Source organism: Ochotona princeps, chromosome 2 (genome assembly GCF_030435755.1).
Source record: "Ochotona princeps isolate mOchPri1 chromosome 2, mOchPri1.hap1, whole genome shotgun sequence".
In the NCBI taxonomy this organism is placed as follows: Eukaryota; Metazoa; Chordata; class Mammalia; order Lagomorpha; family Ochotonidae; genus Ochotona; species Ochotona princeps.
The window spans coordinates 96,916,356-96,941,042 of record NC_080833.1 but is presented as its reverse complement, the minus strand read 5'-3'; the positions used below and the strand labels follow the sequence as shown (position 1 = coordinate 96,941,042).

Sequence of the window (24,687 nt, the reverse complement as noted above, 5' to 3'; positions counted from 1 at the left end):
TAGTACAGATGAAGGAGGTCCGATGAAAAATACGGGAAGTCCATCCAAGCACACCTACACAGCACATGCAGATATGACACAGGCCACAAAACACCAAACTGACACAGAAAGGGCTTCATTTGGCTTTATTTGGCAATCCAGCCCGAAGCAAGATTCTCCACAGAGTAACAAGGGGGGAGGGGGTAAACAGAAGTCAGCAGCCCCTAGCGCTTACCTGGCTAAGGTTGAGTGGCTGGGCTGCGTTGGTGCCCCCACGCTGAGCTCGATACCCTGTAGGGGTAATACAGCATCCAGATGACTGCCCACTCACTGAGGCCACTGGCTTGGTCTTACTGTTCAGGAGACCTAAAATGAGTCAGGACTCAGTTGTGAGTGAGTCAGCAGCGCTCAGCTAATCTCACCGGCATATCACTAGGTCCCCATCTACAGATACTTATCAAGATGAAGGTCTTACATGCATCCTACTTGCTCGGTTACTTTTACACTGGAAGAACGAAAACTATCTTACCCATTTCTTTGCTCTTGCTACAAAATCTCCAAATGGTTCATTTAAGTAAATATTATCTAACCTCCTATTAGATACAAGAACTATTAGAAATACATACATAAAAAAGACCCAGTCCCTAACCCAAAGGAGGTTACAGCTTCCTGCAATGGGTTCAACAAGTACTCAACGGCAGTGTGAAGCTGAGAAAGATGGTGGTAGTTCTCAGAAGATTTAACTGTCAGAGAGGCTTAAAGGTAGGCAAAATTCCATCTTGTTGGGTTCAAATTCTAAGAAATTACAATCCACTAAATACAGAATGGCATTTCCTTCTGCATTCTCAGTAGAAAAACTGGAGCATTTACTCAATGACTTATGAATAGTCTATATACTTGGACCTAACAGTTTAGGTCCTAATAATCTTACTCCAGCTTGGCAACAGCTCTGTGTTCACTGCAATGGGACTAATTCTAAGGAGAACCACAGTGAGGCTTAACACAATACCCGCAAATTAGAACTCAGCTTATTCCTATGGCAATAACAACCCAAATGCAAGTACAGCATAGATGACTACACGGACACCAAACATTCACTTCCCATCCTTGGTATAAAGTTCACACTGGAAAGCAGTGGCCTGGACAAAAGCTAAAATGGCCAGAAATGTACATGCCCCTTCAAACTAGTTTCCTCCTCCTCCTCACTGGATGTGGAGGTTCCAAAGCTGCGGCTCTTAACTCACTGTAAATTGATCAACTTAAGTGAGAACTTTTATGAGTAAGAAATGAATTTCTTTCCCCTTAAATTAGGAGTAGGGAATGTGGCCACAGGCTGCCTGCAAAATCATTTGGTCTGGCCCTGCCAAGGCAACTACATTCAGGATTACAAAGTCAATAAATCTATAGTGGCCTAATCTTGAAGTAGATAATTTTGTGTGGCCTGTACATGTTATAAATACACAAATGGCCCTTAGCAGAAAAAAGGCTCCTCGAGCCTGCTGAGCCATGAAAATTTGGATTTGTTACTGCAGGTAATATTATCGAACAAATATAACTAATGAACCAGGGAAAACACAAGACTAGTATCTAGTAGAGCAAAAAGATGGAGGTGATTAAGTTGATAGTAAAAACAGTAATAGCATCATTACTATGGCACTGGTTTAAAAAAAAATATAAGACATACTATTTTCTGAAACACTTGTGTAGTCCAAAATGATCAAGTCCTGTTCACTTCTACATTGCCAACCCAGACTTATTTGTTCAAATCTAACAACCTAATCATTTTCTCCACCACACGAACTGCCCACTTCCTCCCATCAAAAGCTAATGTGTTTTTAAGACTACAATTTCACTTTCATATTAACCCCAATTTTTTCTTTAACTCATGGCCAAAAATAACTTCACAGTATAGGCAACTGGTACTTGAATTAAAAGTTAATCTATTGTTAAAGAGTTATCTAATGCCACTGGTCCCTATGACTGTCATAAGTAGATTGAAGCTGTAGAGATAAAGGTCCACTTACTTGATGCCTGGGTTGCTGCTGTGCAGTCACCCAGCTGAGCTTTCAGCGGAGGCACAATGATGGTACGGGTGCCAGTGCCATCTGCCACAACTCTGCCTGGCCCCTCCAGAAGAGCCCCACTATTGCCCCGGAGAGCACTCAGGGTGTCAGTGGGATACGGGCTACTCGAGGAAGAGTCAGAGTCCGGGGAATCATTGACAGTGACATAGCTGATGACGTTGGATCTTGGCTTTAGGCCAGAGCTGAGGGGAGGAAAAAATCACATCAAAGTTCAGTCGCCCTTTATAAGCAATGTTCTGAACAACCTCTGGCCTTCTGATGACGATGATAAGAATAATGCAAATAGTAACAGCAGCAAGCTTCGGAGAGTTTACTACATGTCAAGCACTACTCAGGCTCAACACACCTTCCTCAAGCCTTACAACAATCCTAACCAGTAGATATTATTATCCTCATATTGCAGTTCAAGTTCAAGCGTTAAATAATGAAGGCAGGATTCAGATACAAAAGAGAGATTCCAGAGTCCACACTTCTAACACCTATTCCATATCTTAGCCATTCCTATTCAGTCATTTCATTATTTATCACTCTTATCAACATCTAGTCAAACTTCTCACCATACTGTAAAAAATATATATTTTTTAATGATTTTCTTTATTCGAAGGGCATAGTGACAGAAAGACAACAAGACACAGAGAAAGAAATCTTTCATCAGCTGGTTTACTTCTCAAATGACTGGAACAGATGGGACTGGGCCAGTCAAGGGTCAGAGCCCAGAACTCCATGCAGATATCTCAGGTGAACAGCGGGCATGTGGGCCATCATCTGCTGCTTTCTAAGGTGCTCAGGCAGGAAGCCAAATCAGAAGTGGAGAAGCCTGGACTCACAAGTGGTGCTCTGATATAGGATGCCAGTTTCACAGGCAACAGCTCACCACACAGGGCTATAATGTCGGTCCCAATACATTTTAAAAAAATTCTTTTATTTTGATAATTTTACATAGTGACTAGGGCACAAAGGGTCAAGGGCTACAGGAAAGTGGGTAAGACCATTGTTTCCACATTAATATTATTATTATTTTTTCTGTATCCAGGGTAAGGAGAGAGATAAATGGAGAAGCCCCAGCCAGTCTCCCACCCATCCCAGATCCCCGATGTGGGGCATGCTCTGAGGGTCCTGCTCAAGCAGTTTTGATAGTTCAACTATTCTGAATTGCTGACAATCTCGCCATTTCAAGTACAATCAACTGTCTTCAGAATCCACTGGCTGACACAGTCTCTTCATGACTGGGGTTCTGATATCAGCAGTTCAGTTGGACGGATCTCCAAACAAACTACGTCTGAGGTGATCCCAGACCTGATTCTTGTGTGTACTTGCCAGTACAGGGTCCGGCACAGTCCGTCGCCCCAATCAGCTTATACACGTGCTGGTGGTTGGAAAGGCTGGGTCACATCTGCTTCCAACCCTGTCTTCCACATGAAACAATCAGTGTGGCAGTCCAGCCTGATTCTGCCCATCTCACACTTGGCCCTCACACAAACCAGAGGGAGCTGCAGCCTAGTTGGGGCGACTCCCTGTAACCCCCACCAATCCGGCCCCTTACCCTGGTTCCCGTGCTTGCCAGTATGTACTGCAGACTTGTCCAGTCTATCCCACATCCCATTCAGTTATCATACATGTCAATGGGCATTGAAGCCTAGTTCAACCCATCCAGCCCTACTTTCCAGCCCACATACATACTGGCGGGTGCCATTCTGTCTATCCACATCTGCCCCAGTCCTTGTTTTCATGTTCTACAGTGAGAGTGGTAGCCCAAGAGGGAGGTGCCCATTATTTCCCTATTGGACTAATCCCACTCCCAGATCATGTACTCTTCAGGTGGTTCTGTAATTTAATTTGACAGAATTAGCCCCTAGTGCTAGCATCTGCCAGTTGATGCTGAGGCGAAGCCCAACCAACCCTCACCCATTCTGATTTATGTTTGTACCATTAGGAACAGTCAGTCCAGTTGGCTTTTCCCTGATCTAGCTCACATGAGGTCCACAGGTGTTGTAGCTCTGCCTGGTCTGGTCTGCCCCCATCCCAACTCATGCTCTCCAGCAGTGGGAGTGGTGATCCAGCAGGGGAGCCCTCCAGATTCCCCCTACCAGGTTTTCCCCCGTGTGCTGGTTGGGTACTGCGGCCCAGTCTGACATAGCCCCCTCGCCTCGCATTTGCCAGTGGATGAAGTAGTTTGGCCTGGCTCACCCCCAATTCCAGCTGACGCTGCTGAGGGATACAGCCTAGCCCAGCCGGCACCCTGTCCTAGCTGTAATGTGTACTGGTATGTGTTGTGTCCAAACCTGGCACAACCCACACTCTGTCCTGGTGCTTGGATTCGCCAGCAGGTGATTTGAACTGGTTCAGCCTGATCGTCCCCAACCTGTGTCAAATGCCTGATGGTGGGTACCTTGCCCTGGCCTGGTCTGGGCTGCTCCATCTCGTGGTTCTTGTGATCACCTACAGGTACTATGTCCTGCCAGAGAAGTTGCCCAAGCTCCTACATCAGAACCTCTCTCAATGCCAGATCTTACACATATCGGTGGGTCTATGGGCCAGCCCTACTTAGTTTACCTCCTCTCCTGGCAGGAACAGTGGCCTTTCCTGACTGGCCTTCAACCCATTCTGGTTCTTACTGTTGGATGTTTCAGCCCAGACAAGGCTTGTCCATACCCAGACACAGTTCATACATGACTTAGTAGGGGCAGAGACCTAGCCTAGTCCGTCCTACATCTACCCTGGTCCTCATGAGCACCACATGGTGCTGGAGTCTAGCCTGGCTCAAATCACCCAGCCCACACTTGTGCCAAGGGACACTACAGCCATACCCAGACCAGAAAGCAGCCCCTACTCGGGTCCCCACACTCACCAGTGGAAACCCAATCCAGCCAGGCCTGCTCCCAGCCACAGATCGCTCATGTGCCAGTGGTTGCTCTGACCCATCTTGGCACAGCCCCCCACCTGTCCTGGCCTCCCTGGCTCATGCAAACTAGCCAGTGTAACAGCCTAGCTCAGCATGACCTGTGCTCCATCCTGATTTGTGTTCTTGCTGGTGAGCTAAGGTTTGCTCCGTCCTGCCCCGTCCGCCCCCTTTGCCCAATACTTTTATGGGGAGAGAACAAAAAATTTTACAACACCAGTTCCATTCCAACTCCATGTTTATAGAGTGGGAAAGTGATGAAGGTTTGGCTCATATCCTTGGGAGAATGGAAAGAAGCTCTTGGCTTTCAATTTCTGATCAGTCCAGCTCTGGCTATTCTGACAATTTGGGAAGTGAATCAACAGATGAAAGATCTCTCTTAACACTTTCAATTAAACTAAATAAATCTTTAACAAAGAAAAAAAAATTTTTCATGTCAGTTGTCTTATAGACAGTCTTTTTGAACTGAAAGGATCTAACTTAATTCTAAATTCCTTCTAACCAATAAATAAATACACCCAAATGTATTAAATAAATTCAAATTTATTAAAATTATTTGCATGAATCCTTAAAGTCTAAGTTAATTTCATGTGTGAAAGCGACCTCCTCAAACACAAGAAGGCTTATTTTCTTCTAAATGCCAACACCAAAAGCCCAATAAATATAACCCAGAACAATCACGGCAACTGACTACATAATGAGGTGTGCAGCATAGTTCAAGTAGTCACTTCTTCTTCCTTAACTGCCCAATGCCTTGATACAAGCTCTTAACAGGGCAGTTTACTAAGAGCAAGTAGCTAAAGGAGAAATAATATGGCACTTAAATTAGTTAGCTTTCAGCTCATGTACTAGAGGAAGAAGAAAAGGAAGTTCTAAGCAGAGTTATACCTCTTTCAAACAGAACTTTTCAGATCAACAAACTGCACAGCTTTCAAATAACCTCTTCTCGCCTACTCTTTCTGTTTAGGCTATTTATTTTCAGACTATAACATTCCTTGGAAGAAAGCAGTAGTTCACACTACAATGTGCATTCCAAGCTAGAGCAGTCTGTCTACTTATATCAATGTGCTTTCTAATGTATCTGAAAGGATGAATTAATTAACCAGTATGTGAATATTATACAAAACTTGGCAATTCCTGGTTATGGGCATCCTTCCAAAACACATTTTTTAACCCTTAATCTCACAGCCAAGTCTTGATTTATTTGCTGGAAAACAGTGGTCTAAGCCCAAACAAAACCAGGGAACCATCCACCTGTCTTACCTATTGGGCTTGTATTTGTTGTCCTCTTCCTCATCAGTGTCACTACGGATAGTGATGACACTCACAGGAGGGCTGGGAGTGTCTGGAATGATGATTGGTTGATGCTGATCTTGGACAGGGACTAGGGAATTATAAGAAGATGTGGTGCGGAGAGGACTGCTCCCAACCAGAGAATAAACTTGGGAAGGCAGAGTTTCCAGAGAGGATCTATAGGAGAGTTCACAAGGAAAAATGTCAGTCTTCAGCCACTTAGATTGTACATCTTTTCTTCAACTTGCATTCTAACATGCTCTTTGACCACAAAAGTTCCAATGAAAAGTAAACTAATCCCTTTGGCCAGAATTTCCAAGGGAAAAAACACCAAAATACAAAGGCTTTTCTATTTTTGCATGCCATTTCCCCATGGTTAAATTTCACTAATAAACAGAAAAAAATATCATAAAGAAAGCCCAGATTTTAGGTGATAGGGCAGCGTATCATTACAACTAGGACACCCCTGGCTGCATGCCCAGATGTAAAGGTTAGCTCTTCCTCAATTCAGCAGGTACCTGCTGTTTCCTATCAACAGCATCTACACCACATTTTCAGTGCTGGGCAACTTACGTCTCAAACCACTTTAAACACTGGCTTTACTGCAGACTTACTTGGAACAGACTGCAGCAGCCTGCTTATTCTTCTTTGAAGGGAGGGAACTGGATTGCTGCTGTCGGACAACATGGGCAACACCAACATTGAGGGGCTGAGCAGTGGCCAGCGTCACATGGTTAGTCAGCAAGGATGGCTGCTGCATGATGGTGCTATACTGGTTGCCGTGAGAGTGGGCATTTCTGTGCCAAGAGAATAAAATAAACAAGTGAATCCTGAAACCACTGGGAACTGGAACCAAACAGGTAGTCAAACAACTAAAAACAGTTACTTTTTAAAAGTCAGGGACCTGAATTGTATACAAAGCTTCAGAATCTCACTGTGTGACTTCCCCTATTCCTTTCTTTAAACTAGGAGAAAATGATCTCTGACCTTAGAACCCACTATTTTCCTGTAGTCAATTTCCTTACAATGTCACCTCCTAACCCGATATGGGTTCTTGGAGAATTTCAAGCATAGATAGATTTTATTTTCTTCTTGGTTTCTTCACATATCAAGTGCTCCTACTCCCAAGGAATCTGCCCTAGCAAACCCCACACAGAGAAACGCAGGGCACTTGCCTCCAGTCGGCTAGCTGTTGGCCACTCCCCAGGGCCTCTGGAATCACTGCGGCAGGCTGCACAGAGTTGTGTAAAGCTACGCCAGGCAACTGCTGCCAAGTTGAAGGCAGGAGAATTTGTTGAGTTCCTCCAGGCCAAGCCTGCTGTAAGGAAACACACAGAAAAAGATCCAGACTTGACTCATTCTTGACTTTTTCCTGTTTTTGAAAGAAAAATTCTTATCTTAGAAAAAGTGACTTGTAGATTGTTAACTTGCAGAGATTTAAAAAAGAAAGGTCAGAGGGGCTCGGGGCTAACAAGTCTTAGGAAAGGGGAAAGGGAACATCCTGCTATCTCAGGTCACCTCCATAACCTGACCGCCAGTGCGGTCAGATCCCTCCGGCCAAGTTTCTGTTACACTGTGGAGAAAAGGAGTCTGAAAATTCAGAGCTAAGTTCTGGTTAAAAGGGGAGTATTATTTGTGCAAAAACTGCAAAATATATCCCTTGAGAGAGTTAAGCAGACTCCCTGGGGACTAAAATCAGGAATTTGAACATCTAAATGCCAATCAGATATCAGATCTAATCAAGACATCAAACAAAGGGCAACATCTGTCCTTGCTTAAAAGATGTTTAGAAAATAGATCTAGGAGAGGCTCACCAAAGGCTGAAGTCTTTGGTGAACAAAGTGCTTGCCAGCAAGAACAAGCAAAAGCTTAACTTACAGCCATATGAGGGATTAAAAGTTAAGACACTAAGTAAAACACCTTTGATGCATAAAGCAGTTCACTTGTAAGCTTCCTAGAAATGTTTTACTAGTTTGCAGAGCATTTCAACATAAAACTAATCACTAAAAATACATATTATTTCTAGCTTTTAACAAGCCATGTCATTTGCAACAGACTGAATATCAAGTATATATTCTGTACTTGCAGAAATTTCGACATTTTCTGAAAAAAAAAAAAAAAAGAAACAGATTTGAATTTTTTTTTTAACTTGAATTCTGCAGTAAAATTACCTAAAATGCTTGGGTACATATGGTTCTGTCTCATGAATTTCAAACTTCAAGGCCATCAAACACTATTTTAAAAATATTTTGCAAGTTAACAGATCCACTTGTTACAAATATTGGTTCCCAACAAGAAGCCTTCAAAGCATAAAAACTGCAAACATGTCTGTTACCATAAGCAGAATTTCAAACAAAACAAAAACAAAACATAAGAGAAGTATGTTAAGTCACACCATGCGTCTTTCCATAAGCCAACACCTGCACAAGACAAAGTATGTAGTTTAATACAAAGCAAGAAATAACATTCCAACGTGAGGCAGAAATCTGGCGTTCCAAGCGACGAACTGTTTTGACAGAGAAAGAACAAAAATATGCAAAGCTTAGCAAATGACTAGAACAAGCTTATAAAAGCAGCAAAGGGAAGTGTCAACTAAACTAATATTCCTGATCTCAAAACCACATGTGAGCAGGTTCAACAGTGGCTATGGGTTAGCACAGGGGAATAGCAAGCTAAGCCTCCACATGCAGCACCAGTTTGAGTTCCAGCTCCTCCACTTTCAATCCAGCTCCCTGCTAAAGTGCCTAGAAAAACAGGAGAATGGCCCAAGTTTTTGGGCCTCTTTTTCACATGGTAGACCCAGAAGACGCTCCTGGCTTCAGACCAGCCCAACTCTGGCTTTTGGGGCCTTTTGGGAAGTGAACCAGAGAATGGAAGATCTCTCTATCTCTGTCTCTTTCTCTTTCTGAAAATGAATTTAAAAATAAATAACAGTCGCTAGATCACTCCAGTTAAAAATACATATAACCCCTTGCATTCAGATTCTGTTTATGAGAAAACTAACCCAGAAGTGACAAAGAGTTACAAACTGACAACAGAACACCTTCCAATCCAAGTGTATCTCCAGAAGTGTTTTACTCACACTTGGGGAAAAAAATGCGTTGAATCCTGAGGAATATTAGGATTCAATAATTGATAACTACTTCCAAATGCTTACCTAACTTTAAATTTCAAATGAGGAAACATTAGACAGCCAATGAATAATTCTAACTCTCCCAATTTGCCAAAATACATCCGAAGATCATTCTTAAAGTTAAAAATCCTAAAATAAACCTTGCAATCCAGTTTGTTTTTCTTATCTCTAAGCTCAATACAATTGCAGCCACATTCACGGGTTCTTCTCCATGACTTTTAATAACAAAGATTATATTTGCATAGTCTGTCATACTTTCACCTTTGTATAATCATTCGTAAATCTCTCCAAAAATTCCTAAAAATGACACTTTTAATTTCAACCAACAATATGCTCCAAAACACATTCTGAAAGCAATGTCTTTAAATGAAGATTGTAAGCTGCCAGTGATCACCTAGAGCAGAAAGCGCTATTTCCATGCACTCACAGAAGGAACATTAACAAACCGTTACAGTGAGAGCTGCTTAAGCATTTCTACCTGTACCCAAGTTTCATAAGTTTAAAACCACAAAAACAAAGCTAACTTGCTAAAGAATTCAAATTTTGGCCATCCAGGTACCTGTAGCAAAGCCAAACTAAAGGCCATTTCCTTCATTCTCAAGGATTAGAGGCTAAAAAGGTAGAAACCAGGGAACAGAGCTGAAACTCTTCCAAGGCTACACGCAGAGCTTTTTACCACTCTAGGCTGCTAAGAAGGAACCAAGGATCTGCCTTCTTATAGAGCAACACTGAACATCAGAGTGCAACAGTGGGTGCCACAACAAGTGTCAGGGAAGAGAACGAGACATTAGAGATAGAGCAAGAACAGCCACAAGATGGCACATGCTCCCATACCCTCCGCAAAGACTACACTAAAGAACTGCCTTTAGAAAATAAAAAACCAGAAGAAAATAGAACAGAAACAAACAGGAGAAAGTAAAAAAATAAAGAAACCAAAGAAACTCTGTTAGTAACACAATCAAGTGAGGGGCATTACCAGTACAGCGGCAGTCTGTTCAACCAGCGCCGGCCGGCCGGCTGCGCAGCTCAGAGTAAAGGGCACCGCATACTGCGGTGCGATGGTGGCTACTTGAGGGTGGAGAGTTGCTACCATTAGTGGTGTACAGCTTCCCTGAAATGTAGATTAGGCAGGTGAGTGAAACAAGCATGGAGGCTGGATTCAGAAGGGGTTTCATTCCCCCCAAGCTATTACCAACAACAAATAGTAATCTCATAGGCATAAAATGCAGGAACCAAACACAACTTTCCCTTCAACTGTGCACAGCACTGGCCCACTAGGAGATCAACTGTCAATGGCCTAAAGTAAAAAAAGGGATTAGAATCCTTTCTTGGGTCTGATTCAGAGGATCAGTTTCATGACACAAAGGCCTTTATTAAGAATCCTTCTTGCCACATTCACAAAATAGTTATGGTTTTCACAAGGGTCTGTGTGTTGTAACTCACAAATATTAACATACAGAATTTAAAACATGGTATTTGATGCTGTATAAATACTTCATGATTTTTAAGGTCCCCTTAGTTCTATGTTCATGGCAAGCATATAATTTTAAAGTTTCAAACAGCCTGAACACCACAAATCAGACACTATTATACTTTGGAAAACCATCTAAATATCCTGTCTGATGAGTTTCTAAAAGAGTAAAAGGAAGTCAAAATGAAACTTTGAATTTAGAATCAAAACGTTTCACGTTTACTCTATTTCTTTACAAGCTGCAAAATTAAAAGGAAAACATAACAAAAACTTTTCTCAAAAAAAATCAAAGGACCATTTGTCAAGTCCAAGGAGTCACTAAAAGAGCTGGGAGAGCGTGAGAGAGAAGCACTGTATTCTATACAGATCATACAGACATATTCTTTCAAGACCACTGAATCATGACCCAGAAAGATCTTATAGGCAAAGTAATACAGTGTCTAAGGCAAAATATCCAATTCTCTGTAGTGCTTCAGCATTACTAATGACCATGGTCCTCTGGCCCTTACCTGCGTGAGAACGCCTGACTGAATCTGCAGTGGCTGAGCAGCAGGGGCCTGGGGTACAATGGGCACGGCATTATCCATCCTCACAGGGAATCCAGAATGCTTTGTTGTTGCTTGCAGTCCAGCTGCTGAAACACATCACAGGTCACGTGCTCTGGCAGTCTAGAGCACCGTGTGTTCTGAGGGTTCTGTGGGGTGGCTTTCAGCTACTCTGCTCAAATAATCACAACCCAGGTTTTGGCTCTAGACACTTTAGATACTTAGACAAAGAAATTTTATTCAGATGAGTCTCAGGACATATAAGTTAAATAAAAGGGAGACTAAGTAAGTTCCCTGGAAAGATTTTTGATAAAAGTAACTCTGGTTCATCAGGGAGATTCTAATTGTTTTTAGTGCTATAGAGCTATAGAACTTAAAACACAATATACATTAACAGTATGGGAAAAAACTGAAAACATGCACTTATATAAGTTCCATATATTGTTTAAATCATTAGGAAGGGAAAATCTGAGAAGTGTTTCTTAAACTATAACATAATACTTGTATACAATTACAACTTTTGGTTATTAGTTAAGAAATAATATGAAAAGTTCAACAATTCAAAATCTTATCTGTTTCACAAGATGCTGGACGTTATTGCAAAAAACAGTGCAGGTCACAAACTAGTCAGTTTTTCAAACCTTTACCTACTAAGCGAACTGAAGAAATTACACCTGGAATATAAATACTTTAAAAGTAGACGTTTGGGCTTACAGGGAACTTGCTTTACTTATTTTAGGAACCTGCTCTTGCCTTTCACAGCTTTATGCTGAAACTCTTCTGTGGTTAATAGCTAAACAAGCAAGAGCTCTGCTGTCTTGAAAACATACACCATGTCTTATCTGTCTTTGTGTGTATTATTCTCTTAGCATGACACTAAATAAGAAGAAAACAGGAACATCTCATTCTGAGAATAAGAGGGGGCTAACGGCAGCTCTCTTTTCATTAAGACTTGGAAATCTTCAAAGCTTTTCTCTAAACCTACCCTGCTTCAAAACTTGTAATTTATAGAATTTACATTTCTGTTGTTTATAAGCAACTAATGCCTATAATTTTGTTAAATGAGAATATGAACATTTCATTAGAAGATTTCTCAGTGATATTTTCTAAGTTATCATTAACCATTTTTTCCTTAACAGTGCTATAAAGGTATCAAAAGAGCATAACTCAATGCTGGCATTGCAACACAACGGGTTAAGCCACCTCCTGCAATGCTGGCATCCCAAGGGGGGGCTGTTTTGAGTCCTACTGCTCCACTTATCTTGTTCCCAGCTAATGCACCTGGGAAAGCAGTGAATGATGTCCGAACTACTTGGACCCTGAACCCTCAATGGAGACCTGGATGAAGCTCCTAGCGTCTCCCAGGCCCAACATTGGCCGTTGCGGACATTTGGGGAGCGAATCAGAAGATGGCAAATTTCTTCCTCTCTGTAACACTGCCTTTCAAATAAACAAAAAGATAAATTTTTTTAAAAAATCCAATTATAAGGCTGTTATTTTCTGTAAGTCAGTCTTAGAAACAAATAATCCAGAAATACATGAAGAACTAGTAAAATCAAAATTAAAAACACTACAACATTTTTAAAAAATGCTTTTTATACAAAAAAAGTAATAAACCCAGATAAAGTAATGAAAAAGTTGCCTGTCATACTTCCTTAGACAATTTTATCTAGGAACCTAAGCAACACAAAATTTTTGTCAGTAATCCCAGGACTTCTGCTATGATAAGACAGTGTTGCTATAACAGGCCCCTACAGATTGGTAGGAATTGAGGCGGCAAAACCTGGGAGGAAATGTCCACTAGAACAGTTCGTCTGTGGCTCTTGGAGTGGTAAAGTAAAAGAGATAAAATGACAGAATAAGTTACCACTGAGAAAATTATCTATTTTGGGCAACTGGTAGAGTAGGAAAGCATTATTTACAGTACTGACCTACAAATGTGACTCGAAAGTATTAGACTGCTGCAGCATTTAGGTTAAACCTTAACAGTCAAGCTAGTTTAAAACTAGCTACTTATTCCTACCACAAATGTAAACAAAGAATCAGCAAACAGTAACACTTTTAGAAGGTTCTCCCTAAACCCTAAAAAGAATTATAGCTTTGGTTTTGCTATTTAAGCTTCAGTGAACACAGCCCTTTAAGAACCACAGATAAATGAACAGAGTCAAACCTGCCCAGCTGATGATGCTCTAGCCTTTTCTAAATACGGGCACCTTGTGAAAGATCAGACAGCAACGGCAAAAGGGCTAACCTGGAATCCAGCGCTGCTGCTTAGAAACCCACACACAGGAGTGGCTGGCACCAGACAACTCCTCACAGCTATTCTAGTTTAAATTCTGACAGGCAGTATGGAATAATACTACAAAATGCCCAAGTGATGAACTCCACTGCCTGATTTCAAATCATGGTTCTGCCACAGTTACTTAAAAGACACTGGGCAAATGAGGAAGTGTGCTTAATTTTCTCACTCACAAACTGAGTACAACATGCTCACCACCTTGTAGGGTTGTTTGTGAGGAAGAATTAATACATATAAAAGGTATTAGAACATTATCTAGTATATGTGGAAGTAGATACTAGATATCATCCTCATTTTAATTTCAAAACTCCCTTTCTTTTGGGGATTTTAAATTTGCTATATTACCTCCTTGGGCTATTTAGACGTTCTACATTGGGGGGGGGGGGAACCTGTCCAAGGCTTATTATTTACCTAATTACCCCCTTCCTTTGTTCTGCTTCACCCCTTAACCATCACCTGAGAAGCAGCAGAAGACATCAGGGTGCTAAATCTAAACTTGACCCAATGAAACTCACTTTGGAAAAAAGGTGGGAAAAGGTATGGATAATTTGCTATCAGTACAGTAAATCAACCACTCAACATATAGCATAGAAGTTACTATTATGAAACAACATACAAAAAATAATTTGGTAATTTAGGCTAAGTGTGCATTTACGGATTGTGCATCTGCTCCTCCGCTCGCCCTGTGGCTCCTCCCTGGTTTACATGGCTATTGCTCTCCTGTCCTCCCGGTAATCTCTCAGTCTCCCCGCCTAGCCCCTCATTGCCTTCAGCTTGCTCCGACGCTGTCAGAAACCAAACAGACAAAAGAGTCATGGTCAGCATGTAACTGAAGTAGAGGAGAAAAATGCTACCTACATCTATATAAAGTGCCAAGGGAAGCTAAAGTCCTGGTTTATTCTCCAGGATTCTTAATATAATGTAACCTTGAAATGGCTTATGCAATCAAGCAACACCCATTTCCCATATTTCAGAAAAAAATGAACTGGACAAACTATACTGTGGAACCATCATGATAACATGAAGGACAGAAATGAGAAAATTAAAATGTTACTGTTCCACATGGAGTCAACCTCCTTCTTCAGCTCTTTTCTTCCTTTGTAGCCGGGCATTTACAGAATATGATTCATAAGCCAAAGCAGATAATCTTACTGCCTTCCCCACACAAGCACTTCACCTAAATTTTTTCAGTTCAATAAATAATGACCTTTATTCTTGAACATAATTTAAAAGGCTTCCATATTTTTAAACATGATTTTTACATTTTAGGATAAAATTATCTCTTATTTGGAACATTATAATGGAAATAAGCCTCAATGTGTAATAATCCAGCTTACCGCATATTTTTCAATGCGCACATTCTGCATATTGAGAGATACATGCTTATACAAGATACATGATATTGAAACAGGCTTCTACTGACAAGAAAACTGATCCCAAGAAACTGAAATAAGGAACCAGGGGTGGGAATTGTGGCACAGCGAGTTCAGTCACCACTTGTGGTGCCTACCACTCATGCTGGAACACTGCTTCCAATCCAGCTCCCTCTCAATATGCCCAGGAAGCAGCAGATAAAGGTTCAAGTACCTGAGTCCGTGCCAGTCACATGGGATACTCAGAGTTCCTGATTGCTGGCTTCAGCCTGGCCCAGCCCTGGCTATTTCCAACACTGGCTATTTCCCTCTCTCCTCCTTCAGTCTTTCAATAATTTGTTTTAATGGAAACAAAGAGTGCTCTGACCAGGTGTCAGATAATACCACAATTTTACATAGAAAAGGGAAATTTACTTTGTAGTATCACCCAGTTTCAGGTACCCTTTCAGCACAGAGATAGAATTTAAAAACTTGTCAAAAGATCAGCACTAAACAAGCGTATCTGCCCAAACAAGTAAGATGATAAGCTATCACACTGTAGAGGAGTTTTTGCACTTACTTTGGAAAGCAGGTGGACACACTATAAACGTCTGTTGGAATGGGTCTGTCTGAGTGCAAATCTGAGTTGTTCCTGGCTGCAAAGAAACACCTTGCTGGGCCACTCCAGGAACCGGGGCTGCAGAGGAAGGATATAAAGCTGACTGGTAGCTTAGCAGCGAGACATCTGAATTAGCCAGAGAAAGAGTAGCAGCAGCTGCAGTGGAACTGGAAGCTAGAACACTGGCCTGAAAAAACAGAAAGATTATTTTATTTGTACACTAGTATGAAGTAGATAGAAGACATTTTTATACATACAAAGTCTATCCAGAGGCTGGCACTGTGGCATTAGGTGATTAAGCTTTTTATGCAATGCCAGAATCTCACAGGGGTGTCGGTCTCTGTCCTGGCTGTTCTATTTTCGATTTAGCTCCGTGCTAATTGACTGGGCAAAGCAGTGGAAGATGGTCCAAGAGCTTGGTCCTCCACCAGTCACAAAGGAGACCTGGATGCAGCTCCTGGCTTTGGCCTTGCTCAGCCCAGGCCACTGCGGCCACTGGGAAGTGAATCAGCAGAAGAAGATCTCTGTCTCTCCCTGTCTATAACTCTTGCAAATAAATAAATAAACCTTAAAAATTTCCTAGGATTGGGTGCTGTGGCATAACATGATAAGCCTCTACCTGCAGTGCTAGCATCCCAAACATACACCTCTTTGAATCCCACTGCTCCATTTCTGATCTAGCTCCCCACTAATCCATCCGGGAAAACAGGAAGGAAGGGAGGGAGGGAAGGAGGGAAGGAAGGGAGAGAGGGAGGGAGGGAGGGAAGGCGAGAGGAAGGGAAGAAGAAAGGAAGGAAGACAGAAAAAAAATGGCCTAAGTGTTTGTGCCCCTGCACCCACGTGGGAGGAAGCTCCTGGCTCCTGACTTCAGCCCAGCACAGCTCTGGCTGTTGCAGCTGTTTGCACAGTGAACGAGCAAATGGGAGAGCCTTCTCACTAAATAACTCCACCATTCAACCAAAAAAAAATTTTTCTTAAGATTTATTTTTACTAGAAAGTCAGATAAATATAGAGGAGCAGAGAGGAAGATCTTCTGTCCACTGGTTCACTCCCTAAGCAGCTGCAACAGCTGAAGCTGAGCCAATCCGATGCCAGGAGCCCAGAGCCTCTTCCGGGTCTCCCACACGGGTGCAGGGTCCCAAGGCTTTGTGCCACCCTTGACTGCTTTCCGAGGCCACAAGCAGGGAACTGGAAGTGAAGCGGGGCTGCTGGGTCAGAACCGGCGCCCATATGGGATCTCAGCATGTTCAAGGTGAGGGCTTTGGCCACAAGGCTACTGCACCAGGCCCTCAAATCTTTTAAAAAATGTTCTCCCAAAATAACTCAGAACAAAGTTTTAAAGTATAACGTTAACTATCTCTGAAATAATTCTCTGCTTAAGAAATCTCCCCAATTCCCAAATTTCAGGCAACAGTATAAGGTCAAACAGGCAAAGAATAACAAATGGTCTACACTAGCTGCAGCTATATAACGCCAAACACTCCATGCAAAAACAATGCTGGACCAGGAACCCTATCAAATCTCATATTCTCCTCCAATTAAAAAGGAGAGCTAGCTAATAAACTGCGGAGCTAATACTTTCAGAAGCAAGCTTAAATGTAAATGTCACTGGTCAGCAAATACGAAACCACCCTTAAAGTTTATTATTGGAAATTTCACTCAATAAATTAATGAGACACATGGACTCCTTCTCCTAGAGAGGAAAGTCACTTGGCTAAAGTGAACAGTAAAGCAGTCTACCACTCGAAGCACATTTACTTGACTGCTGAGACAGACGAAGTCAGGGATCAGACTGTGTTTCATTGTCAGCATGGCAGCGACAGGTATTATCAGTCCATCCCATCTTCCATCACTTCTGCCAAGAAAACAAACCTCAAGCAATAGGAAATACCAAAACAAAGCCTGTTTATCTCACACTGTACTCTTAGGTGTTTCTGTCCTACCTAAGTCTGAGTTTCCAAAATAGTTTATTGAATACCTGATTGTGCACGGTGTTGAGCTGGTTGCTGAAGCTCATTGTTAGGTTTGTGCTTGTATTTGGGGCCACATGTGTAGTGAAGGGACTCTTGATCTGACTCACTGTGTCATACATGTGAACCCTCCGCTTGCAGATCTCCATGTTCTGGAAGCAAGACTTAACACTGAAAAGACATCAATGTCACTAAATGAGTGCTACAATTTAAACAGACGGTAAATAAATCAAGACAAGGCTTTTTAAAGTACTTTCATATCAAATCAATCAAGAGTTTTGATATCATAAAGACAGAAAAATACAAACGATTTTTAATCTTATGCATTTTCAGTAAGAAAGAAAAGCATTACAGAGCCTCATACACAAATACTAAAGTTGCTGCTCAGCTACCATTTCCATTTAAAAGGCTGTAAGGCAACCAAGAATCACATCACAGCAAAAAGTCCCAGACCCTGTCATACTCACTGATTGCTATGTGGAAAATCCAGAAGATGGGTCATGGTTACAAACTGATGGTTAAGAGTTTTCAGAGGAGTAATTCTCTTGTCTGCATCAATCGTTAACATTTTTTTCAAAAGGTCAATGTATTCTCTTCGATCCGCCTTCTCTGCCAACATGTCTGTTCCCTCTAAGTCTGTAGACATATTCACCTTCAAGGAAAATTTACAAATAATATACCTTTTCACCTAAGCAGCATATTTAGCATTGAATCTATTTCCTTTTCTCATTTTGGAAATATTTAATGGCAACACAGAAGTTTCTCTTTTCTCAAAAAGAAAAACCTAGGGAAAATTCTTTAGTATAGGATTATCACTTTCACAGGAGCAAACTCTTCTTAAACTACATAATTTCAATCTTTGTCTAAATTTCGTGGTAGAATAAAACTGAATAAATTTTTGCCATTAAAAATTTAGAACAAGGGGCCAGCAATGTGCCACGGTGGGCAAGGTCACAACCTTAAGGACTGAGAGTTGCCAGCATTACCAGTTTGAGTCTAGGAGGCTCCACTTCCAATCCAGCTCCCTGCTAGCTTGCAAAAGCAGAAGAGGAAACCCAGATCCTTGGACCCCGGCATTCACATGAGAGACCTGGAAGAAACTCCTGCATTGTGGTTCTGATCTGGCCAGCCCTGGTTACTGAAGCCATTTGGAGAAGGAATCAGCAGAAGGAAGATGTCTCTCCATAATTTTTTTTTAAGATTTATTTTTATTGGAAAGGCAGATACACAGAGAGGAGAAGAGACAGAGAGAGAAGATCTATTGTCCACTGATTCACTCCCCAAGTGACCACAACGGCCGGTGCTGCACTGATCTGAAGCCAGGAGCTTCTTCTGGGTCTCCCACGCAGGTGCAGGGTCCCAAGGCTTTGGGCCGTCCTCGACTGCTTTCCCAGCCCACAAGCAGGGGAGCTGGATGGGAAATGGGGCTGCTGGAATAAGAACAGCCACCCATATGGGATCCCAGGCAAGAAAGGCAAGGCCTTAGGCACTAAGCTACTGGGCCACGCCATAATTTCGCTTTTCAAGCAAATAAATAAATCTTAAAAAAAAAAAAATTTTAGAGTAACCTTGGAGTTCTCATTACAGAGCAAAGGGTAGGTTAAGCCGCCATGTAAGTGCAGGTAACAGTTTGAGTGTTTGCTGCTCCACCTCTCCATTCATGTGCCTGAGAAAGCAGTGGGAAACAGTCCAAGAAATTGGGCCTCTGGCATCCACAGGGCAGACCCAGATGAAGTTTCTGGCTCTGGCTATGGCCTGGACCAACCTGGGCTATTGCAGCAATTGCCGAGTGAGCATTAAGAGTCTGTAACTCTGCTTTTCAAATAAACAAATAAAAATATTTTAAACAAATAAATAATAAAAACGAAATTTTGTGCAAGAAAAAGCATTTGTGATTACTCAAATATAAACAGTTCTATTATTGAAAGGATTAAATGACAAAGGTTTAAGCAGAGCTGAAAACATAATCAGCATTCAAATTTAGTTCCTCCATATTTAGTAGAAAAAAATCAAACAAGAAATCTTAGAAAATAATATCTAAAAATATGGATATGAGGGCCCGGCGGCGTGGCCTAGCAGCTAAGGTCCTCGCCTTGAACGCGCCAGGAATCCCATATGGGCACCGGTTCTAATCCCGGCAGCTCCACTTCCCATCCAGCTCCCTGCTTGTGGCCTGGGAAAGCAGTTGAGGACGGCCCAAAGCATTGGGACACTGCACCCGCGTGGGAGACCCGGAAGAGGTTCCAGGTTCCCGGCTTCGGATCGGCGCGCATCGGCCCGTTGCGGCTCACTTGGGGAGTGAATCATCGGACAGAAGATCTTCCTCTCTGTCTCTCCTCCTCTCTGTATATCTGACTTTGTAATAAAAATAAATAAATCTTTAAAAAAAATATATGGAAATGTAAGATCAGTTAGGCAAATGCAGAAGAGAAATACATACAAGCTAAATACCTCTATCTGAAATGTTTAAGATTTTGGAGTCTCCGATTTTTACATTAAGGGTGCTTATTAACTGGTAATTCTAAAAGTATCCTTCTTAGGACTCAGATAGAACTATAAGGCAGAGTATCAATATATTTTTTTTCTGTGAAAAATAAGAACACATACTTGAAAGATAACATCTTTCTTTTGCATAAGCAGTAGAAATTCGTCTCTACTTAAAGTGAATAGATGTCTGACGTTGTAAAACTCTGCATGCTCACCTGAGCCATGTCATCTAGACAGTTGAAAATATATTTCCGAGCTTCTTTTGATTTTATTCCAGTCTCCAACTCATGTTCCTCAGGTGTCTATAAAACAATAATTTTTAAATTCCATCTGTATTTTATCTTCAAACTTTATTTTAAAGCCAATATGTACAAGTGCTTTCACTTTGCCAAAAGAGATGGCAAACCTGAAAATGATTTACAACACAGCAATCTTCCAGTGGCTACTTATCCCTTGATATCTGGCCTCCCTTTCAACCGTGACAGAATACACACACAAGTGATGATGCAGTTCCTGAACAACATCAAGTAAGAAGAGACAATCGCATTTTTCTCGTAGGACTATTCTGTAAAGAAATTATACCTCAAATGCTAACTGTTCAAGAGGCTCAGGAAGTCAGCGAGTTAATCAAACTACTCAGTAATTTTTCACATCGAAAGGAAAGGCTCAGACACAAAAAACAAATATTTGGGGATTTTTTTTCTTTTTTTTTTTTTTTTTCAAATATTTGTTTTAATACAGAATGCCTGAATGTGGAAAGTTAGAAAATTACATTGCTTTGTCTTGTTTATTGAGAATTTTCTCTTTAAGTCATTACTAAACTTCTCTGGGTCTCTGGATCACTGAAGAGTGAACACCATTATATAAAACAGCCCAAATAGCCTCCAGCCACTGAAGTGGCACTTGGTAATTTGTTTTAAACTAAAGATAATGCCAAATGCGAATAAAAAATTCATCAGTCTTCCCATCTAAAAACATATATCCCTCTATTCTTTTCCTTGCTCCACCTCAAAGACTTAACAGCTAAATTTTGAATTCAAATTTGGGAGTGGGAAGCGTGGGAAACGGCAGAACAACAAAGCAGACAGACCTTAAGCCTCCACAGTGGGTAGCCCAGGGTAGGGTCTCTGCTGAAGAACCTGGTTGTTTTTGTTCCAGCACTGAGAAGATATTCAGCCGGTAGGCCTTGCGTTTGTGAAATATAACGAATCTGAAACATCAAAACCATCAAACATCAATTTGGAGTTAAAAAGATTGTTACACACTATGTTTTACATGTAACTCCAGCAAAAAAAAAAAAAAGTACAGCAAAATAAATAAATAAACTCCTTAATCAATAAAGTGAAATTTATCTATAAATACAAACAAGGAAACAACAGAAAGTTCATGGAAAATGTGCATTATATTTTAGTTACAGTTTCCTTGAGCTGTTATGAGATATTACATTTATTTATGTGAAAGTCACTGAGTGTTGAAACTGTGGCATAGTGTAAAGCCTCCTCCTATAACACCAGCATCCCCTATCAGCGCCAGTTCAAGCCCTGACTACTCCACTTCTGATCCCACTCCCTGCTAATGTGTCTGGGAAAGCAGAGGAAGATGGCCCAAGAGCTTGGGCCCTGTACTCACATTAGAAGTCCAGAATAAGCCCCTGACTCGTAACTTCAGCTTGGCCCAGCCACAATCAAAGTGATCACTTGGGGAGTGAGCCAGTAAAAGGAAGATCTATCTCTATAATTCTTTCGAATAAATAAATTCCTTTAAAAAGCAGAGAGGGCCCAGTACGGTAGCCTAGCAGCTAAAGTCCTCGCCTTGAACGCCCCGGGATCCCATATGGGCGCCGGTTCTAATCCCGGCAGCTCCACTTCCCATCCAGCCACTCCCTGCTTGTGGCCTGGGAAAGCAGTCGAGGACGGCCCAAAGCCTTGTGAGCCTGCACCCATGTGGGAGACCTGGAAGAGGCTCTGGGCTCCTGGCTTTGAATCAGCGCAGCTCTGGTCACTGCAGTCACTTGGGGAGTGAATCAGTTGAAAGAAGATCTTCCTCTCTGTCCTCCTCTTCTCTATATATCTGACTTTCCAAGAAAAATAAATAAATCTTTAAAAAAAAAAAAAAAGCAAAGAGAATGGAGAGAGGGAGAACAGGAGAGATGGAAGATAGAAAAGCAGAGAGAGAAGTAGAGAGAGAAGCAGATACAGACAGAATGAATGAGACAGGGAGAGAGATCTCCCTCCAGTTTCACTCCTCAGAAGGCTGCAAACGCTGGGGCTGGATCAGGCCACAGCCAGGAGATTCTTCTGGGTCTTACACCATCTTCCACTGCTTTTCCCAGGCCATTAACAGGAAGCTTGATTAGAGGTGAAGTAGCCAGGAGTCAAACCACGATCTCTATGAGACAGTCTTTGCAGTTGGTGGTTTTACCTATTCTGCTACAACAGCCACTATGAACTTTGTTTTGTTTTTTTAAGGTTTTATTTATTAACTTAATTCATTGGAAAGGCAAATGCACAGCGAGAAAGATCTTCCGTCCACCTGTTCACTGCTCAACTGGCTGTAACAGCTGGAGCTGAGCCAACTTGAAGCCAAGAGCCAGGAGCTTCTTCCCCGTCTCCCACGCAGATGTATACTCCCAAGGCTTTAGGTTATCTTCTATTGCTTTCCCAGGCCACAAGCAGGGAGTGGATGGGAAGTGGAGCAGCCAGGACAGGAACCAGCACCGATATGGGATCCTGGCAGATGCAGGGCAAGGACTTTAACAACTAGGCTATGATGCTGAGCCCTGCTATGAACATTTTTAAGTACCCTTAAACATGTTAACCTATCCACAGCCAATTACCAAATTATTTCTTTGTTACTATAGCTGTAATTTCAAGGAAATTCAGTTTTTGATACTTTTGCGTATAATCTTTTTAAATTTTTATAGACTTGCAAACTTCAGAACAAACTATTCAGAACATTTTCTAACAACCCCTTGCATGGTTTATCAACATTTTTTTGACACATTCAATGAGAAACATTAGGGAAATTTTTCCTCAACCCTCTTTCTTCTTGGAGTATCTAGCTCTCAGCTGCCCCACTCTTAGTCACAGAGCTTCTATCTTATACCATAAAACCTAGCCCTTAATTTAGCAATTCTATCCTCCTATCATAGAGGATAGGCACCATACTTCATTTAACACTGAATCTACCACAACCTAGGCCAAGATTTCCTCAAACAGTGGTCTGAATACCTGGAGTTCCCAAAACTTTTATGGGTGGGTCTAAAAAATAAAAACTATTTTCATCATAATAATAATCAGGAGTTACTTGTCCTTTTGAGTGATTAGCATGGATTCCCAGAAGTGTCATGTGATGTTACTGCGTATATCTCTGCTTCATTTTTTATTGTTCACATTTCTACAATTCTCCCAAGACAGAAAACGATATAATCAGTGGTTTGCTTCTCTTCTCACCCTCAATGGCAATACAAAAAGCAATTTTTTATAATCTCCCTACCTCATATCTTAAAAATAATAAAAAAAATTCATGCAGAAGGAAATAAATCCTACTTCTGATTTCCCACAGTCCAAACATTCTCAGCTTTAATTTCTAACACAACACATATTAACTGATCTAAGCCACATAAACAGAGCTCTTCAGAATCTTCAGGAATTGTTATGAAGGTAAAGCAGGTCAGTACACTACATTCTATAGGCCGAATCTGGTCCACCATCACAGACCATTCTAGACAAGAGCAAGGTGTTACTCCAAACACCTGGAAACCAAAACACAGCACTGGAAAATAATTAATTAATTAATTAATCTAAAAAAAGATCATCACTTTCTATGTGATTTTCTTTCACATATCAAACTTATTAAATAGTTTTTAAAATCCTGGATAAAATTATACAATGAAATACTGTGCAGACATTTCAAAATAAAGTAAAAGTACATGAACTGCCACCTAAAGATACTTTACAATATATTAAACAAAAAAGCAGATTACAAATTAAAAATAGTTATTTTTCTAAAAAAAGATTTCGTTGATTCTAACAAACATATTTTTCCACTAGCATCTTTGGAATCAGGATATGACTTAGAACTGACATGGTTTCATTACCAGCATTCTTTCTTAGAGGTACGAAAAAACACTGTGTCTTTAAACCAGCGGTGTCTCAGATTTGATAAAGTACAAAACATATCCTCTCCTGTATATCCACAAGGTTATATGTGGAACACAACAATATGAAGAACATATTCTCTCATTGTATATTCACTAGGGCAAGCAATAATGACTTTTTTGAGCATTCGTGCTCTCATAGAGTTTTCAGTTTACTAAGGAAAACTGATACTGAATGTATAATTCAAACTGTGTCAGCATTCTGAGGAAAATAATTAGGCTTCTATAAAAATACAGAACAAAGGAACCTGACCTAGACTGGGGACTGGAGAGAAGAAGCTCCTTTGGGAAGTGGCACTTGAGCTGACAGGAGAACAGCATGCGCACAAATCCTTATTCAGTGCTGCAATAATGCCAAGGAGGCAACAGCACCGACAGGAAGTAATGGCCTAAACCC

At 41.3% G+C, this 24,687-nt stretch overlaps 2 protein-coding genes across 3 annotated transcripts in view; both read right to left on the bottom strand.

The window, feature by feature from the left end:
* Positions 1-24,687, bottom strand: part of DCLRE1B (DNA cross-link repair 1B) — a 145,116-nt gene that overhangs the window by 65,563 nt on the left and 54,866 nt on the right. The window lies entirely within an intron of this gene.
* Positions 1-24,687, bottom strand: part of HIPK1 (homeodomain interacting protein kinase 1) — a 59,904-nt gene that overhangs the window by 9,514 nt on the left and 25,703 nt on the right. Inside the window, exons 4-15 of one of the 2 annotated variants that reach the window (XM_058660079.1) lie at positions 21,222-21,341; positions 20,347-20,433; positions 18,112-18,296; positions 17,653-17,815; positions 15,636-15,861; positions 11,369-11,490; positions 10,365-10,499; positions 7,431-7,573; positions 6,870-7,052; positions 6,226-6,432; positions 2,004-2,245; positions 215-345 (exon numbers count right to left, since the gene is read on the bottom strand). In XM_058660079.1, coding sequence (XP_058516062.1) covers positions 215-345; positions 2,004-2,245; positions 6,226-6,432; positions 6,870-7,052; positions 7,431-7,573; positions 10,365-10,499; positions 11,369-11,490; positions 15,636-15,861; positions 17,653-17,815; positions 18,112-18,296; positions 20,347-20,433; positions 21,222-21,341 — 1,944 coding nt within the window. Of the gene's footprint in view, positions 1-214; positions 346-2,003; positions 2,246-6,225; positions 6,433-6,869; positions 7,084-7,430; positions 7,574-10,364; positions 10,500-11,368; positions 11,491-15,635; positions 15,862-17,652; positions 17,816-18,111; positions 18,297-20,346; positions 20,434-21,221; positions 21,342-24,687 lie in introns of those variants that run through there. The other variant, XM_058660078.1, reaches the window with a different exon arrangement.